This window comes from Acanthaster planci, linkage group LG10, assembly GCF_054643075.1.
Source record: "Acanthaster planci isolate LZ-2023a linkage group LG10, COTS_SCS, whole genome shotgun sequence".
NCBI classification, from domain to species: Eukaryota; Metazoa; Echinodermata; class Asteroidea; order Valvatida; family Acanthasteridae; genus Acanthaster; species Acanthaster planci.
In genome coordinates, this window is record NC_141786.1 from 15,000,367 (window position 1) to 15,020,129 (window position 19,763).

The 19,763-nt window shown below is 40.0% G+C and overlaps 2 protein-coding genes across 4 annotated transcripts in view; both read left to right on the forward strand.

Moving 5' to 3' along the window:
- Positions 1-13,080, forward strand: part of LOC110983014 (uncharacterized) — a 72,646-nt gene extending 59,566 nt beyond the window's left edge. For 2 of the 3 annotated variants that reach the window (XR_015427032.1, XR_015427033.1), the window contains exons 14-15: positions 251-11,486; positions 12,981-13,080. Coding sequence is in view for 1 of the 3 variants with exons in the window: in XM_087142924.1 (XP_086999050.1) it covers positions 251-846 (596 nt within the window). In the remaining 2 variants the exon portion in view is untranslated. Of the gene's footprint in view, positions 1-250; positions 11,723-12,980 lie in introns of those variants that run through there. The other variant, XM_087142924.1, reaches the window with a different exon arrangement.
- Positions 13,081-13,653: 573 nt separating this feature from the next.
- On the forward strand, positions 13,654-19,741 carry LOC110982958 (uncharacterized). The gene is made up of 3 exons (XM_087142925.1): positions 13,654-14,270; positions 14,999-15,055; positions 17,182-19,741. The coding sequence occupies exons 1-3, from the start codon at positions 14,113-14,115 to the stop codon at positions 17,300-17,302; spliced, it is 336 nt and encodes a 111-aa protein (XP_086999051.1). The 5' UTR covers positions 13,654-14,112; the 3' UTR covers positions 17,303-19,741.
- Positions 19,742-19,763: the final 22 nt, after the last annotated feature.

The window sequence follows — 19,763 nt, forward strand, 5'->3', positions numbered from 1 at the left end:
CAGACCAATTCAGGAAAGTGTGCTTTGTGTGGACCGGTTAGTTTCTTAAAGTGTCTTATAAATACTGCATACCGTAGACTTCTTTATTTGTTCACGGTTGAGCAAACCATTCATGTCAGCTTTTAATCCGGTGATAGGTTAGTGGATTCCCTTGAAATGGCTCCATTTAGAGTTAGGGTCATAGACTCGAGTACATTAACTGTGAAAGTTGGAAACTTGAATATTGAATGTACATGTAATGCCTGTGCAGGATTTCTAGCATTTGGGCTGACCGATGGCAACATCAGGCAAAGTCGCAATCACCAACGGCACAACGCTATGCCTGGGGTTGATGCCCAAGTTCCAACGCAGCTGCTACGCAGAACAATTCGTGTCCCCTCAGGTGACCTGAGCCAGTTTTTCAACACCACCAACAACAACAGCGTTGATAGTGGCAGCGGCGGGATCAGGAAGCTGGACAGTGCCTCTGGTCAGTTGCAGCATATACCACCATTAATAGCTCAGGGGATGAACATGAGCTGCAGTATGACCTTGAGTGAGTCGGACATGCATGCTGCTGAGCCCTCCCCGATCAAACACGCCAAGTCCTTTTGCATGACCACCTGCAAAGGGCTGAATGAGATTGTGGCAGAGATCAGGCGGACTCTGGACTGCAAGCAGCCGGCTCTGATCTATGAGAACATCGAGAACCTCTTCCAACTACACCAGAACGGTGTGCGCATGGAGATGGAGGTGTGCCGGGTGCCCGGCTTGGCGCTGAATGGCCTGAAGCTGCGTCAGTTGGCTGGAGACGCCATGCAGTACAACGAACTCTGCCAGGATATCCTGGCGACAATGAATTTGTAACACACACTGTTAGTGCATCTCAAAGACAGGAGAAGCTCTTTTAAGAATTTGCTAGCACTTTGACGGCAGATTAGGTGTGACTTGGCAAGGTCAGTTTCCTTCTAGACCCTGATGACATGCTGTTTGCATCTGTGGAATGCGGACAGCCAGTCATCTGTCAAAAGTCATAGCCTCGCATCAGCTGCAAAACGTGGATCCACAAGTCAGCTGCTTGTTGACAAGCAAGTGACAGTGACAGCAGAGCCCACAAGCTAATCGTAGTCATTCATATGTAGTCATTGGCACGCCAGAGGATGTGTGGCCAAGTACATGGTAGATGGTCCAGGAGCTTCAACCGAGGTATTTGGTTTCAAGCTTTATCCTGGATGAGTTTGTGTTCAGCACGGTGTTTAGGTGATCAACAAAATTAGCTGTTCTGGCACTCAAAGCAAACACTAAGGTATCCTGTCCCTTATTATGTTTCTCAACAGATAGTTTCTGTTGATTCACTGAAGCTCATCTCCACAAATGGTGATTCGTTGATACATGTGTCAACATTTTCACACTCTATGCACAGCTTGTCACAGTTTTGAGTATGTTGCCAGTTCAGTAGCAGTAACCATACTGTGTGAGTCATTTCACTGGCCACTTTGCCAAACTGACAGGTTGATATACATGTATGAGTGGCTCTGTCATGCATCTGACATGGTGGCATGCCAACTGGGTACACATCCATGCACCTGTTCATGAATTGCTGCTCCATTTGTATCGATGCATCTTGTTGATACTTATCTGTCAACAATGTGTGCTTGTAGAATGACTCGTGTAAAAAAAAAGGATGGTGGCTAGCGAGTGGACGATTGCAGCATTTATTTGAGCAGTGCTTCACGTGCACAGATCAACACTGTAAGATGTGAGTAGTTGTACTGCCGGGTTTTGTATGTGACTGGTTGACTTTGCTGAAAGCCAGTCACCCTTGAAAACCAATCGGTTTTAATGGGCTACTGTTTTTTATATTCCACCGTGAAAGTGGATGGCTCTGGAATTGTGTCTGTTTTGTAGCAATTTGCTAAACAGATTTATTCTCATTCACAAAGTGTGCTTCAACCAACATTTTCATCTGACCGTAAAGAATGTATATTTTCTAAAAAGGTATTGTTTTCACGATTTTGAAATTTGCTTGTTTGCTGAACTACATGTATTTTTGGTTGATTTGGTATGAAAATTAACCACTTTTTATTTTGCTACTTTATTTTGGTGCGCACAATAATATTGAATTTGTAATTGGTAAACATCAACGATGTCATTGCCAAGGCACTTGGCAATGCTCCACAGAAATTTGTCCATAGTTTGTCAGTTACATGTACGTGTGTTACAGACGTTGCATGTTTGTGTTTTTCGGACAAAGTGCTTGTGTTTGTGGGAACAGAGGAGAGATTATCTCTGAGGAACTTCGTGAGGAAGAGAGTGGTGCATGAGAGATAAAGCACGTGTACCCAGGGTCCGTACATTACTCCAGCACAAAAACCCTAAACGGCCAAGTCAGGACACCAGACAGGACTTGTGCAGTGATGTCACACAGTGATAACTGCATGGTGCATCTAGGGGGCATTGTGGAAACACTGCCACTTCTGTTGCAGTCATAGGCCTGTTAGTCAGATCCCACGCCCCCCCAACACCTTCAGCTGCCCACTGATTTTATTATGCATGTACATGTAGTAGTAAAATGTGGTTCTACGGAATGCTCAGGCTCTGATGGACATTCATCCTAAATTGCCTTTGGCTGCTGGGCCAGCATCCACACTTCATGTACATGTATGTTTTTAGGGGCAATGCCTTTGGAATATCGTATCCCTCACCCAACTAATTCCTGACAAATTTGCCCTTGCCTGTGGTCTTGATTATAGTAGCTCCTCCAACTTGCGGCTTTTCTCGAGGTTTACGCTGGCTTCGTGAATTCAGATCGGGAAGTTGGCTCACAGTGGCCTCTTGCTGCTGCTTTAGTAACAAATTTTATTTTCATTTCTCACATGGTCACACCAGGAATGTTTTAAAGCGATTGGGGAAACTAAGTTCCCTTCAATTTTGATGGGAAAACTGACCTGTGTCTTCGAATATTGAAATAACACTTCTCAAACATGATCAGTGATCAGATGGTTAAGCACGTTTTGAAACGTACCTCTTTTCTACGGCTCCCTGACTCCTGAATCCTTGAAGGTGAATTAATCCAATGGCACGTTGAAGCTTCACAGATGGCCCAGTGCTCTGTATTGAAGGATGGCCTCATGCAGTATAACAAGGTGTTTCCCTCAACATTGCAAAGACTTGTTAATTGTGATGCTGGCTGTAATGAGCCTTTCGTGCATCGCATTTGAATAAAATCTGGTACACTGAGTTCTTTAAGGTCACATGAACATAACAACTTGCATTCTCCATGCTAAAGACACTGTTGCTTTACCCCTTGGTTTGGGGCAAGGTTTTGCTTAGTTACATACACGTAAGACTAAGAGACGCCTTGCACCAATACACTGTTCTCAATGGATAAGAAGGGCACAAAGGAACCAGTCCATTTCAGAGATGGTGGTTGCTATGCAAAAGCTTGCCCCGAATCACAAGGTATAGCAACAGTGTCTTTAGTCTGGGGACTTCAAGTTGTTATGTCTATGTACTATCAGGAAACTCAGAGTACCATACGTTACTCAAATATAACTCGCAAAAGGCTTAAGTATAGCCCATCTTTCCTTGCTTGGAGACAAACTTTTAACAGGAGCCATAGCTTTCATTAATTTTTGTTGGAAAATTATTGTTGAATCCCTGGAAACCCTGGAATTAACGGTGATTGGCGTTATCTATTTGGACTCTTGGTTGTGGTGGGGATCTAAAGAGAAAAAAAAATTTAAGTGACACACGCATATCTGCCCCAACACATTGATCTGCAACTTGATGCCCAGCGCTCTTGTCATATTCAAGCCGTGTCCAGTCGAGTTGTCTTAATGGATGACTTGATGAAGGGTAGAGTTGTCCCATCTACATGTATTCAACACCCGCCTCACAGATGCACTACACATGCTTACCGGTAGGCCTACCCTGCGATATACAGGCATTATTGGCACAGTTGCTGTTGTGACTAGCATTGTAAATGACATCTTGTGCCCGACCTGAATTTTCCGTTTTTTTTTTTTTTTCAATATTTACTGACTGTGATAATTGTTATATTAATCAAGGCAAGTTTTTATCAAATTTCATGGCAGTTTTACAACTTTTATAGCATTATATAGAAATTGTGCAGGCTGAAATTGAATTGAATACCCATCCAATTAGGACAACACCCCCCCCCCACCAAATCTGAGTCAGTGATTCTATTTTTGAGAGGCATGTTATCGGAAGCAGGGCTATTTTGGGACCAATTTTGGGGATCTTAAGGAAATGTTTTTGGGAAATGAAATTGGGAGCTAAATTCTGTACCTCCTGTTTCATGTATCCTCCAAGATGCCAAAAAAAAGCTTCAAAAAATTCAAAAATTTCAGCAGCTGAGGAATATTTTGATTTGGTTTATTCCTTGCACATTTTGCATGCTCTTTTATTGCTACAATTCATATTGCTATTTTCTGAGTGAAACTTGTTGGCTTTTGATGTTGCCCACAAGTCGCCATATATTCTTCAGAATTGAATTGAAATCAATTGACGCAGCAAGTCTGTGTTTGGGGTAAAGCAAGGGAGACTTGTATCATTGTGAAAATAAATTTACATGGTGCTATGTTTTCCTTTTTTGTTTCATTGTTAATGTGAAGAAAATATCTTTACTGCTGTGGTAAGAGAAGCGAGATGTTGGATGCACATACCATTGAATTTAGGTGTTTTTGTGTAGTTGTGGAGAAACTTTAGGCTTTGAAAGAGGATTCTATGTTTGGGGTACATGTACATATAAATGTGTACCTTACGCATTACCAAATTCACCACATCAAGGTTCCTGCATGTATGGAATACCAGTACAAATTTGGAACACTTTGTGAAACTAGAAAAGCAACACAGGACAATCCTTGAGATGCTATCTTGTGATAGTTAGGAGTCTGGCTCAAAAAAGGTAAAGAACAGTCACACATGCTCGGGATGCTTTGTTGGACGAGGAAAGGGCATACATGAAATGAATAGGCCTCGGGTTCTGTAATGGAAGGGAAATGTCCTGACTCGCATGACTTGAGAAACAGGGTATTTTGGCACACATCCAGTATTGTACAATGTCATTCTAGAGGGTAGTTCAGGCATTTGAAATCGCGAATGTTATGCTGTCTTTGATGGGGTTTTTATGAAGTGCTACAAGACTTGGCCCCTTCGAGAAGTCACGGTAGATTTGGGCTATGAGAGATATGTTGAGGCTTAGGTACTTGGCACTTGATGAAGACCTGTGAAAAGCTTCATTGGGTTTACTTAGTACATGTATTATGGAGATTTCTGTGGAAACCTCTGTGGGGTAGTGTTGAGCTACGGCATCTTGGCCATGGATGTAGTAATGGAACTGGGATAAAATTTCAGAGGGGGCGGGGGCAACTTGGAAGGCGTACGTTTTGTCAAGATGACACTGAAAGCAAATGATCTTGCACGTGGGCTTGTGTACATTTCAAACTTTCATCAAAGGAGAGGGGCGTAAAACCCTCCCCTGCCACTGCATGGATTTTGATCAGACGTTTGGTCGAAGTTACGCTTGACATAAGTTTGGCATCGCAGTGTTGCAGTTGAGCCCATCACAGATCCCTTCACAAGTCCAGTGACAAGACCGGTCACCAGTATACATGTACATGTATAGGGCGAACGATGACAAAGGAATACTTTTGTCGCAGTTCACTTGATTAGCTTGTGACTTGATTTGAGGCTGGATGACGTAATTGTGATGGACATGCAGGGACTTGCGACGGACTCAGCTATTGTCCCGTGCTTGCCTGCCATTTTGTTTCGTAGTCCATTTGGGTGGTGTTTTTGTTCAGTCACGTTTGCAACGTATAGGCGGAAGCAATGCAACGAGGCATGGACGCACTGTGCACGTGCTGCTCTCATGAAGGAGTGACGAACACTGTGCCAGGATTGACATTCTCTGCTCGCGTTTAAGTTTCTGTTTGATGTGAACCCAATCAGAAACTCTGTTACGGTATAAAATACCACACAATGAAATTTCAATCACTGAACTGGGAAAACCGTACATGTAAATAAACATGCAAGTCCAAATATGATTGTTAGCAATTTTGACGAAGCGTCAATGACACCAAAGATACAATTGTATGAAGCTGCTTTGTGTGTTTGTCAGTCCGCATGTTGGTGTGTATGTATGTGCGCACATTTTGTGATCAATAATACATGTTCTTGATGCACTGAAAGACTTGCTCTGTTCGCATAAACTTTGTTGCTTGATTTTTAAACAATCTGTGATGAACAAAAGAAAAATTGGGAGGTGGAACAGCACAAGTCTCGGTTTTATTGTATACATATAAATATTGGATTATTTATTATTGTCTACATCTAAATAAGTGAAAAAAGTGTTTGAATATTGTAATAATAATGTGAAATTGGTAAGTTATCAATTGCCTTGACTTTGAAGCTACAAATTTGACAAAAATTATATTTTAGTACTTGCAATGCGACCTCTCTTCATATCGATCAGCACCTTTATTTGTAAAGCCATGCTATTTATTCCCAAGTTTTTATAACATCGAAGAATGTTGACAATCATGTACTGGTAGAGATCCTTTTCAAATATCAGACTGAACTTCCTATTTTTATAAGTCACACTTTTGTCTCGTGCACTGCATTTTAAGGTATCGCCATTTACACGTTACGGACGTGAAAATGTTCAATTTGACGCAAAGGAAAGCTGAAACCTGTTTTGTCGCATGGAAGAGGCTTCGTCAATTTTTGGACCTCTTTCACAGAATCAATCAATTTTAAGACTGTAAAACAGCACAAGTGGTATACCCCAGTCAGTGCCGAGATGTAATGAATGCCAAAAGAAATACTTTGTCATTATTTGCAAAATGTGTTTTAAAACTGGTTTTTAATGAATTCTACCTTTTTATGATCTTAACTTCAACATAAGTTATGAGGAAACTATTGATTCTTATGCTAATGTTGATTTCCGTTTGAATATAGGGATTATACCGGTAGAGCCATTCGAAAAAAATTCTGAATGAATTCTGAGGTATTGTAGACTTGCCATTAAAACTGGTATTATAAATGAACACAGGTAACACATTTTTATGATGAATTTAGGAATCTAGGAACCCATGAATTTCTGTTGGGCTACATAGTATGCTTTGGACGGCAATCAACGAGCTTGACTGTTGAATCGATGGAGGTACCACAGGGCCACCGGGGAAATATTTCATAGTCATAGATACATGTATCTTTCATGTCCATCTCCAAATCTCTTTTTCTTGAATTTTTGTTTCTGTCTTGTGTGGGTGTTTTCATGATGTCATGAAAAAAAAATTCCAAGTGCTTCAAAAATCACTTTGTGGTATTGTGACATTTCTGTCGTGAATGAGGATTTAATTTCAGGGCCCACCATGGGACAGTACATGTAGTTTGCCCAAAATGATGATACAAAAACATGTGGTCAAAAATAGCTCCTGGTCCAGGCACCTTGTACATGTATGTGTATATTGCGAAGCATTCAACACAGACACAAATGGCTGAACACAAGTTATTGTCTTTGACATTATTTGGTTAACTTTTACCAATCACTGCACTGCTCAGTGTATTCCTGTGATCGCATCAAGTTGAGCTGGTCATGTGACATACCCCATATTTTTTATTGTATTTGTAATATTTTTGTCATGTATCTGGGAAGTCTCCTGTTTGTATCGATACAACCTCGTCATTGTAACTCGTCAATGTGTCGGTACCGCAGAAAAATGGTCAAACAATTTTTTTGTGACTAGATCCGACAAAATGAGTCTTACATGCAATTTTCTTCAATTTTGTTGTCATTTTGCATTAGAAAGGGCAAAGCAGCACTTCATTTTCATGCACATTATCACACAGTTCCTCATCCCGACGTATATGCACATTATTGTGCATGGGAGTGGAAAACGACAATAGTTCTGATTGATATCCATTGTGAAAGGTACTGTTTAAAGCTGTTGTGCGTATCAAAAAGTTATGGCAGCCAAGGATTTGCTGGGTTAAGTCAGGTGAAATTCACTGACAAGTTTTGGAAGGCTTGCATGTGAAGTCAGCAGCAAGTGCAGCTCTGATTCTGTTGACAGACGAGGGTGCACTCTCCAGAGCTTTGATTTACCCCAGTTTTGCATTACAGCAGATTGGCTGATTAATTTGTTCTATTGGGCAGAAATGGGAATCGTATCTCAAAAATCACTGAACACTTTTTGATGCCCACATTTTCTTAAACTGGAAGTCACCTTTTTGTCATCTGTTGATCAATGTGTAATGATCTCACCTTTTAATTTAAAGATGTTATTTTTGGTACCATTTTAGGTCGTGTCTTTACTTCATGCCTGGATTTGGCACCAGTTTATGCTAAATGTGGATGCACTTTAATGTCGCTTGAAGTTGTAATTACATATAATATTTAACGGCGTTTAATGAAATTTATCACTGAAAGCAGGATACTGACACACTGTTTTGGTATACTTGGAGGGGGGTTCTCTTCAAAAGGACTTTCAATTAGAAATTCAGTATGGCTACTCTGGTTTATTTCCGCTGTGGAATTTGGAATGGTGTTCATGTATTGCTCAAATCAGCCCAGTGGTGCACTGGTACAAACAGGGTTTGCTTTCTGGGACAGTCTTGATGTCATCTGTTATTGCATTTGCCCACAAGTGTCAACTTCGTTTACTGGTATTGTTGTCTGAGTGGATGGTGCACGTGTACATTAAGTTTGCCGAATGCTGGCAGTCTGCAGCAATCGTACACACAAGCTCTTTACTCAAGTGATGGACTGGGACAAGTTTCAAAAGGCTGCAGGATGTCTGAGATATCCTTGCCTCTTTCGAATCATGCCTGCCTGTGTTGTGAAGACTTTATTCTATTTCATATTGTGATGCAGCGAAAGTGCATAGTCACCCACAGTTTAATTGTTCAATGCACTATTCAAATATTGTCATGACAATAATTGCTTCGGGGAAGCAACCCCAGAGGGCTAAGAAAAGAGGAGAATTTCTAAACTCAGGAAAGTACGAACAGCGATGGTTGTCAGTGCCTGTTCTACTTCCTCAGTTCAGAACTCTTTCCACTCATTTAATCTGACACTTTAGGAGGCAAGAATCCAGCACATTTGGGGCAACTTCTTTTCGTTTGCAGAAGAGATCAGAGCAAGGAGTGTAGCAGTCAGAAAATGTACATAGCCTAATGCTTGTGCATAACCTTGCCTGGACAAGCTTGTACATCACAAGAAACACGATGCTGTATTCAAATTAGTAAGCAAACCGTTGAAAATATCCCCCTTAATCTTAATAGTAATTAACATGATGGGGCGTTTGGTCCAATCAAATGAAGCTTCCTTGACATACATGTAGGTACATCTTGAATGGAATTATGTGTTAATTTGTGTAGAAAAAAACCCATGTAATTAATGTGAACAGAATGGTTGAGTTACTGTCCTGCCTATATTGTACATTGAATGAAAGGCACAGTGCTTTTTGGCTACCGTGGTTACGAATCATCTGTGTCTCCCTGTCCCGTGATAGTGCCGGTGACTAAGCAAGTGAGTCGTTTTTGTTGTGTTGGTTGTGTTTCCTTTCAAATTGCCGTTCCACTATTTCCAGGGTAATTATTTTAATTGAAATGATTATTTATATATTATACACATGTACAACAGAAACCCCCCTGGATATAGTGGAATGGTCCTTGTCTCTGACGTGTTCACCTGTGGCATTATGGGGGATCTGTGTCCTGTGCAGTGCATATTGTACATTGCCTAGTTTTGTATAAAAAGTACGCTGTACCATACAAATCCTATTGAAACAAATTATGTATGTAAATTGTACAATGATGTGCAAAAAGCTACTAAAATGTACGACTGTTGGGATTTGAATAAGAAAAATCCCCGTTGTTACCCAAAAGTGATTATTTATCAGTGAAACAGGTCTATATTTGTAATGTCGAATGACTGTTCGTATTTTGGAACTGAAATAAAAAAGTCAGAAAAAATTCACAGTGTCCATATGCCACTGTTTGCTTTACCCCTTAATTGTAACAATGACATACATGTACATGTAGCAGGTTTGAATGCCTGGTGATGTAAGTGGTTGTGATTGGACAGTCGCCATGTGAGCGGCGTGCCTGTGCTGGAGTTGAGAGAGGGCCGCACCAAGGCTATCGCCGCGGCAGGCACAAAGCATCCTCCATCCAGTGTGCTCACCACATCGCTACCACAAAGAATCAGCGATTTTCGAGTTAGCTGACTTTGAGTTATCAAGTGTTCCTTCGATTTGACCGAGTGCTGAAATGTAAAGACACTTTTGCAGCATCGTTTGAAAATAAAAATTAACCCAGATTGCGTCAGTTAAACTTTATGAAACCTCCTTGGCTGGTTCCCTGTTCAGTCACACACTGCTTGTGGCAAATCCTTGGTAGTGCAGCTCACACTCTGTGACGTGACACGAAAGTGACGAAACAGCCATCAGTTTTGTGCAAGTGTGGCAAAATTCGTCCGGAGTAGGAAAACGGCAAAAGTCAACATTTTTTCCTCCAAACGAGGAAAAGGCCAGTTATCTGCAATTAGCAACCTAGCGGATGGTTTACACCGCAAGTAGTGAACACACCGGTGCAATTTCAGCTCATAAAATCGAGTGGATGTATAGTTATGCCCCCAGATTTCCTGGATAAAGTTTTTCGAGAGAAATCCTTTTGAAGCGGAACAGGGCCCAGTGTATGATGGAGGAGTACACATCAGGCCTTGTTTACCGGTCTACCCTTCAATAGGCCTACGTCCATGATCATGTAGGCCTACGTAGGCCTGCATCATACATGACAAAAATGCCGAGTTCACACACTTGCTACTCACTGTGTACTGTACTGAGTTCCAAAGCCTTTCCAATTACATCAATCGTGGACTGTATGTAGGTCTATTGATCTGATTTTCATGTTTATTTTTTTTCTGAAGTGCAAAATGAACGCTTTGAAAAGTACCCACAGTGAAGAAAGTAACTACTAACGTTACGCCTACTTTTCTGAAAGTAAGTGTGAACATGTATACATGTATATTTAGGAGTAATACTAGAATTTATTAACTTTGAAGAACTTCTTATGTGGGATTTTCAGAGATTTGTTAAATTGTGCCACGAATAGGGAACAGTCAGCCGAATCTGTGCCAATTTCTGGATGCTGTCATTTTTGAATTTCAGGTATTTAAATTTTATGACACCAAAATTTTTTACAGGGGTGATCAGTGCCATGTATTTTAAAGGTTATAACATCGTTATTGACTGTAACTGAATGAATTCAAAGTTTTTCAGCAAAGAGGTTTGGCAGTGATGCATGAGGAAAGTCAAGGAAATGTTGAAGAGTGATGAGACTCAACTTCATTAGGGCCAGGCTAGTGGACTATACCTCCATATACATGGCCCTACTCCTAAACGAGAAGCAAGTGGAGGAAGGCTTAAACATCGGGGTAAAGCTCCCCGGCCAAGAAAAGTATCAGCCACATGCAGGTATTTCTCAATTGCCTTTTTGATTAATTCACCCAGCAGTTTATCGTATTCAATTTGCCCAAATGGTGAATTCCTGACCATCATGCCTGTTGGTGAATTATTTCTCATCTTGATACCATGATTTTGTTACAACTGTGATTTGCTCGAGATCTTCACTAGCAGTGAACATGTACAACTCCAGACACCAGCAGTTGTGGTGATCTCTGAGAACGTTAATTACTGCACACCACATTAGGTGTGTTCAACTACACGTAGCATCTATCATGTATTTGAATGAATCTATTTTTAACATAAGAGTAGCTTCCCTGAGGCTTTCGTATCTGTAAAAGTATGTATTATACCAGTACAGTCATTGCACAAGTTTAGGGCCACTCGTATAAAATGCATCAACCTGAAGAAAAACCAAACTTAAACCAATCAATCATGCCAACTTATGTTTCTTTTCAGTGTGCAATAACCTTCGTATCTTGGTTAAACAGCTACATGTATTTGACTACATTTCCACGATTTGAAATGTTAACACTCTAATGTTTAGTGTGCCCTCTTTATTCCGATTACTTAGACTGTTTTTTGATTACTTTGTTTTTTTTTAACCCATACTGCCTTGCAGACAAAATATTATACAAGACCTGCCTTTGAAAAAAATTTCATTCCATTGGGTATACAGATAGCACTGCTACAGTGATGTTATGCACCGTTCAATGAGACAATGTAATGCAGGCCCAGTGACAGAAATACCAATAAAATTACAGGTGGTCTTAAACTTTTGCAAATGACTGTAGTTAAGAGTTCCCCATCCTTGCATTTACTTTGGCCACATACATGTAGTGTGGCCATGATACTCAGTGAAGCAGATCAGCACAGACAAGTCAACTTCAATGTATATGTCATGTATTGTTCCACACATATGTAACTGGAGTGTGGTTTTATGCTTGAGTCTTGTCTGCTAGAGTCACTGATTGAAGTCTGAGTGTACGTGTTCATGTATTCTTGTAAGTTCTGTTTGACACACTGTGCTGACGAATGCTAAAATAAAAAAGCCGGGTTATTTTGGACGATGTGACTTGTCACAGCTGACACTGTGTCTCGGCCGTCCCGTGCTTCATTTTGTAAAAATTAGCTGTGCTCATTCCAACATATTGTTTTTTTATGATGGTCATGTGAAATTCAAGACCGCACGGCACACACTGTATGTGCTGGCCCGCCTAGATGTACATTGAGCACAGCAGTGGAGAAGTATCAAGTTTTGGCTGATCTGTGATTCCACAGCCCCCATCTCTTGTTTTTGGGGTAAACTTTAGTTCTGGTTTTCAAGTCTTATTTACTTTTCCAGTTTGGTCATTTTTTAAGGGATGATCAATTTTTTTGGTTTTGATACTTACATGTAGACTTGGTGTGTGAGTCCCTGTTGATTCAGTTCCCTGCAGCTTTGCCGTTGAAGATTCTTCAGTTAGTTTGAGTTTCTCATGTTGTGATAGCTTGCTATTTTTCCAGGTCTGCCTTGTAATCGAATGCACCCTATATGCCTGCATTGCATTGGCACACTTTGATGCTGGACCCCTCACCTGCATACACACCTGGCAGCTGGCAATCAGGTAAGAGATGACTGGACGATGGCGACATGTAAGTCTGGATATGACATCTTGCTCATGCACATGTACATGTAATTGACACCTGCTATTAAACCCTTCTGATTTGATCACAATTAGGCAGCTGTGGTGGCTTCACCCTTCACCCATGAAAAGGGGGAAAAAAGAGGGGAAAAATCTTTTGATGGGGGGAGGGGAGCTGCGTGGGATGGAAAGCGAAGGAAGGTGTGATATCACTGTGTGTGGGAGGGGGGATAACCTTTCCCCTCCCCTATAGGGTCAGGGCCAATTTCATAGAGCTGCTTAAGCACAAAATTTGCTTAAGCACAAAAAACCTTGCTTAAAAAACAAAGGTTACCAGCTCAAAATCTTTGTGACTGTCATGCTAACCAAATGACAGATGAATACCATTCCAAAACAATACACATTACAAAGAGTTTTGGCGGGTAACCTGATTTGTCAAGCAAGGTTTTTTCATGCTTAAGCAACTTTTGTGCATTAAGCAGCTCTATGAAATTGGCCCCTGCAGGCAGAAATAATGTATCTGCTTCAGCTGAAAATCTGTCCTTGTTTAAAATAAAGTTGAATTTCCCACTTGATGCAGCCATCAACTTAGTGTTGGGCACACTAAGTTGAGCAAATTTCCATCAGACAAACAGTAAATGTGCCATTTGCCGTGCTTATTGCTTACAGTCTCAATGAAATGTGGGGAACATCAGTCTCTGAAATCGTGTGCTTTGAAGGACTTAGAAGATGACCTGTGGACTGTCTTGTATTTTCCTTTTTTTTATTTTGGCTTCCTTGCCTGATTGCACACTTCACCGTGGAGGCATTCTGGGGGGTTAATTGATTGATCTGTATGATTGCTGGATTCTGCTTCACTATCAATGAATCCGTCCTGCACAGAAACTGTTGATCCTGTTCCTATCCCTGTTACAAATAGTAGCAGCATGGCCTTTCTTTCTTTTTTTCTCTATTCTAATCTCTTTTCTTTCTACTCTCCATCATTTTGCTGACATCTGTCAAAGCACTTAACCATGGTCATCACTCAAACTTGTCTTAGGCGTAACCAGCTTAACAGAGATTTACACCTTTCTTTTTCCTGCCAGAGTTTACTGTTTTTGTCTTCTATAGTTCTTTCACTGGCAAACCATCTCAAGAATGACCATCCAGGTGCTCTGACCTATATGTTGATGTAAGTATCCCATTGAAATGGCCTGAACAGCTCCATCTAACATGCTGTTATTATAGAAGGGGTGAAATGTCTTGTTCATGAACACAAGCACAAACCAGCAGAATAACCTGAGCCTTTAACCATCCAGGCTTGATGAGTGACCAAGCCTTGCTCTAGCCTCAGCCACATGAACTAGCAGGTGGACTTGAGCCTCAATAACCATCCAGGCTTGAGTGACCAATCTCAGCTGTAGTCTGAGAAAACATGAACCAGCAGGTGAACATGAGCCTCTAACCATCCAAGCTTGAGTCACCAATCCTAGCTCTAGTCTCATAGTCTCAGCAACATGGACCAGCAGAATAACCTGAGCCTCTAACCATCCAGGCTTGATGAGTGACCAAGCCTTGCTTTAGTCTCAGCAACATGAACCAGCAGGTGGACCTGAGCCTCTAACCATCCGGGCTTGAGTGACCAATCCTAGGTCTAGTCTCAGCAACATGAACCAGCAGGTGAACATGATCCTCTAACCATCCAGGTTTGAGTGACCAATCCCAGCTCTAAGCAGTTTCATTGAGGGATCTTTTACACAGCTGGGACTTATTCTTCAAAAGTTTGGCTTTGAATACACTTCCAGTAAATATGGAGTCATGAGCTAAAGTGTCCTGTGCTTCTGGAGTCATTTGCAAAGGCACCATGGCTTGAAATTGCTGAAGATTTAACAAATTGGATTCTTCTTGTATTCCTTTCAGTGTTGTGTTTACCTTGGCCTTTCTTGGGGATGAGGTTACCTGGCTGAAGGAGCACAGGTGAGCCGTGATTGATTCTTTTTATTATGTGCCAACTGTCCCTGCATGTTTGATATTGTGAATAGTGACCATAGCTTCCCATGTGTTCAAGGTATAGTCCATCATTTGCCTGATCCATTGTGCATCATGTTCCTTTGAGGCAGCAAAATTACTTAAATCTAAAGAAGATCATCTGAGAACAAACCTGATGAAGTTTCAGCTCAGTGAATACTCTCCTTTGAGAAAAATGATACCGTAGGATTTGGATTTCAGATCAACAGTTTCTGAATCTGTGAGTCATGTTTGAATTACAAAAATGTGTCTTCAGATGCATCATCAGAAATGGTCTTCTTTCTTTATTTTGTTCAAATGACAACTCCCCAGAAAGAATAAGTTCACTGGGAGTTTAGTTCCATAGCCATCTGTCAACCAAGTTTGTTTTTTAAGAACAATTTCATCAGATACTTTTTTGGCTAACTGCAAATGGTGGACAGCACCTTTAAGTGAAATGTGCAGCACTCCATACTTAGGCAGGCAGAGGTCTGACAAGAAGATTCCTAAAAATTAACTAAATTTGAAAACAGGGTTTCAACAAATTGTCACAGTTGTGTCAATGAAAGCATTGCTTTAAATTGTGATTCAAATGACTCAAAAAAGCTTTCAAAATCATTCAAAAAATAAATTGTGCTGTGTGTTTCATAAATACTTCAGAAATCTTTTTTGCTTGATACTTGGAATGAAGATTTGGCTGAATTTTAGCATTCTGATTTTTTGTAATGTGCAGTGGGTGTAATCATGCGCATACATGTATATAATTATTCTCTGTTATGTGTCCACAAGATGGCCATTTTGGATTGTGTTAATTTCCTGAATCCACTTCATTTATCCTCCACTCTAAATTCAGCTTCAGTTGCAGGTGTAACCTCAATTTCAGTTTCTTTATTTTCTCATTTAGAAAACAAGGTGACTTAAAAGGAACCAGGGAATTGCTTTTTCTTAGAATCGCCTTTTGTGTATCTCTGTACTCTTCTTCAATGTATGAAGACTGTTTGACATCTTTTTTGGTTTATGTGAACTGAACGGTGTACTTTTTCAAACATTAAAAATTGACCAAGCATTTCTGGACAAGTGAGGGCGCTTTTGCTTTGACTTAAATCCAGGAAGACGTGGTTCAAGTTGCATGTTTTCTTTTCAAATTGTGAATCCCAAATCTGGGAACATTTCTGTGAAAAGGATTTTTGCTGGATTAATGCCATATGCTTACACAGCAATAAATTGTCACCGAAAATAAAATCTGCCATAGCAATGGTTAAAAAAATCTAGAAATTTTCTGTTCACAAATCAGTGCAACACCGAGATTCAGTGCCTTGGATGACATCATAGTTCTGCTCATGAATATGCAAATATGCATTAGCATAAAACAAAAAAGCATCAAAATATGGGGTAAAATTGCAAAACAAAAATTTAAAATGAGATTAATTGAAACCCAAAGATGCAATTTCAAGGGTTTTTAGTAAAATTTATAAAAATATTTCTATTTCCTGGTTCCTTTAACTTGGATTTATGCAGGCCAACTGAGATGAAATCTTCATTGTGTGTGCATGATGTATCATGATTTGCATAAGAATGGACATTGACTGACGCTACAGTACCTCCCAGGGTTCTCATAGTTGGTAGGATGTTCAGCCTTCAAATAAGACAGCTCAAATGTCAGCACAAATCAACTTAAAGAAACCTGAAAAAGCTAGTGCACATGAATGAAACAAAAAACTTAAACACTGTAAAGGATGCGGCCCAAAACAAGATTTCCTATGGCTACATTTCAAGAGAAAATGCTAGGGAAAATTGGACAGCAGAAAATATGGAAGACTAGTAGAAAAGTACTGGAGAGACTAGTCAATAGACTAAAACAGCATTTTATAGAATGACAGATGAGAGACTTAAATGTTACCTTCCATGATGGGTACCAAAAAGTCAAGAACTTCCAACAAAACTAATTCATTTAAATAAAAAGCACAGACTTTCTGATTTAAAACCAAAACCTTGCAAAATCTGTTGTTATCCATGTGGCCCCGTATCTTTGTGAAATGGTTAAATGTAACATAAAAGCCCTAAACAGAATTGACATTTTGTTCTCATCAATGCAGGCAAAGGAACATCAGCATGCCTAGCAGGGTGAAGTGGTTCTTGTCTACCGTGGTCCTTAGAGGGGCTTCACGTCACAGACTTGGCCACTACAAACAGGGTGCTCCAAAGCTCAAAGATTAGATTCCCCCCAAAAGTAGCTAGCATGGTCTTGACACCAGTAAACCTGGTTTCAGGCTTGAAATACAGATGTTTTTAGTTAAAGGAAAAAGCAAATTTAATTGCAGGTTAGCTTTGGTATCAAGGGTGTATATTTGTCTCTAGAAAAAAAATCTTATTTTAAAGCGTAGCTGCGATGCAATATGTTTGAAAAAAATTGGGGGGGGGAACTTTGTTAGCTTGTTCGATGTGTTTTTACATTCCTGTTTGGTTACATACAGTACATTGAAACCTGCACCTTTTTAACACTTGAAATTATCCAAGCCTTCCTGGACAACTGAGGGCGCTATTGCTGCGAAGTCCACTCTGATAAAGGGTCTGATAAAGGGATTAATGCTTGCTTATTGCTATCAATGAAAGACAAAAATGAATCAGTAAAAGACGAGAAATTTGTGTCCAGCAAAATCTACAAAAATAAAGGATTTCTTTTGAGTACAAACGATCCATCATTGAGGCTTTCTTCCTGGAATGACGTTACACTTTTACTATGAATATGGAAATCCTCATTAGCATAAAAACCTAATAGACAGTAAATTACCCTTTGGAATACTGAAAGGAAAGCCAGAAATCAGGTTCATTGAGAAAAAAGGATGCATTTCAAAGGTTTGTATTCAAACAAATTGATTGCAGCTACCCTTCAAGTTGGTTTCCAAACGTTATCATTTAGTTTACAATATAATCAGTATTTTGCATTCTGAGCATTAGATTGCACAAAATCATAATTATGCCATTAGCCGCTGTGTATAAATGTAGATAGATTAGAACTCTTTTGAAACCTCGAAGCTTTAAAAAAGCGGGGTATTTCTCGAAGATTTTAATTTTTTTTTCTCCCAATTGATATTCCAAGTTACAAGTAGCTCGAACAAGAGGCTTGTTATTACCAAATCGTCACCATTTTCACGAAGAGACAATTCAACCCAAAATCATGATTTTTTTTCAAGTTTTTTTTGGCAAAATCAACTAGGCTTTGCAATGCCTACAACTTAATGTAATCATTTTTTACCAAACCTACTGAAATCACCCAAATCACGTTAATCTCTGTGAGGTAATATTCAACTAAACTGCATTCTTAGTTTTCACAAAGAGACAATTTTGTCTTCCATAGATGTAACGTTGGCAAAAAGATCAAAACCATGGGCAAAACTGGTTTTGCAGTTTTCACGAAGAGACAATTTGACTCCAGCCAATGAATACAAATGTAACAATGTTGCACCTGGCACACACGCTATAGCGAGAGCGTGTACTGTTTGTTGAGTTTTCACAAAGAGACAATTTTAAGCACGAATTTTAGGATTTCACGAACAAACAATCCTGTTTGTTTACAAAATGAACAACTTTAATTAACCTCTACAAATATAAGTTTTGTAGTTTTGTGTCATGTGACATCCCCTCTTTCATGGTGTAGCATTGGTGAATTTAAAGGAATGCTAAAGTCTACGAAATTAAGCGTTCGAAAAAGAGACCAACTTCAAATGCGATTTTCTCAAAACCTATGTTTTGCAATCCAATGAGAAAATTGTGTCTTCGTGAAAACTGACAAAATTTTCTCTGAGATGCCTCTGATTGAAAGAAATTTCCATGTCCGCAGGATCTTTCTCAAAGTGATGTTACATTACGCCAGTTGATTTTTGTACATAATATTAAAATGAATATTTTGAAGTAGTTGTATAGAAGTACTTGATTGACATACAGATTTATATTAAAGTGAATTCATCAAAATATTTATCAATCAGTTTCTACCCTCATGGATATACTGTCTCTCTGCATATTCAAATTGTTTATTTAAATATATGCAGATTAGCTGTGTCCTCTGACCTTTTTGAAATTGCGCAATCCTAACCTTTAAATATAAGTTCCGAAATGTTTTCTATCAAGAGGCCTGTGGCCTGGTGGTTAGCTAGCTGGCTGCCAGGCCAGGGGACCCCGGTTCAAATCCCGGGGTCCCCGGAAAAGGAGGTTTTTTTTTTTTTTTTATATATACTAAGTTTTTTAACAAAATTGTGCATGCCCACCTGGAATTGAACCCAGGTCCTTGTGCATTGCAGTTAGTGTCCTTAACCGCTATGCCACGGCACTTTCTTGAAGAAATGTGCTCGTTTCTAAATGTTAAACCTTCCATTGTTTGGACTTACAATATTTTTCAGCCAAACTCTATACTGGAGATAGGCAAGGGTGGAAGGCCTAGGGGCTGGAAGTCTGAGAGCTGATAGGAAGAATAGAGTGGATGGCTGAGGGCTTGGGACTATCAGTATTAGAGCTCTGAGGATCCCATGGGGTTGAAAGACATAGCTTCTTAATGTTCAATATTGCCAGTGGGTTTATTGGAACCCTTATAGGATTAAGACTAAAAGGCTCCAGGAGGGAACTTTATAAAGGAGCTTGGAAGATGTTTAAGACTGGTAGGGCTTCCATGAAGAATGAGGCT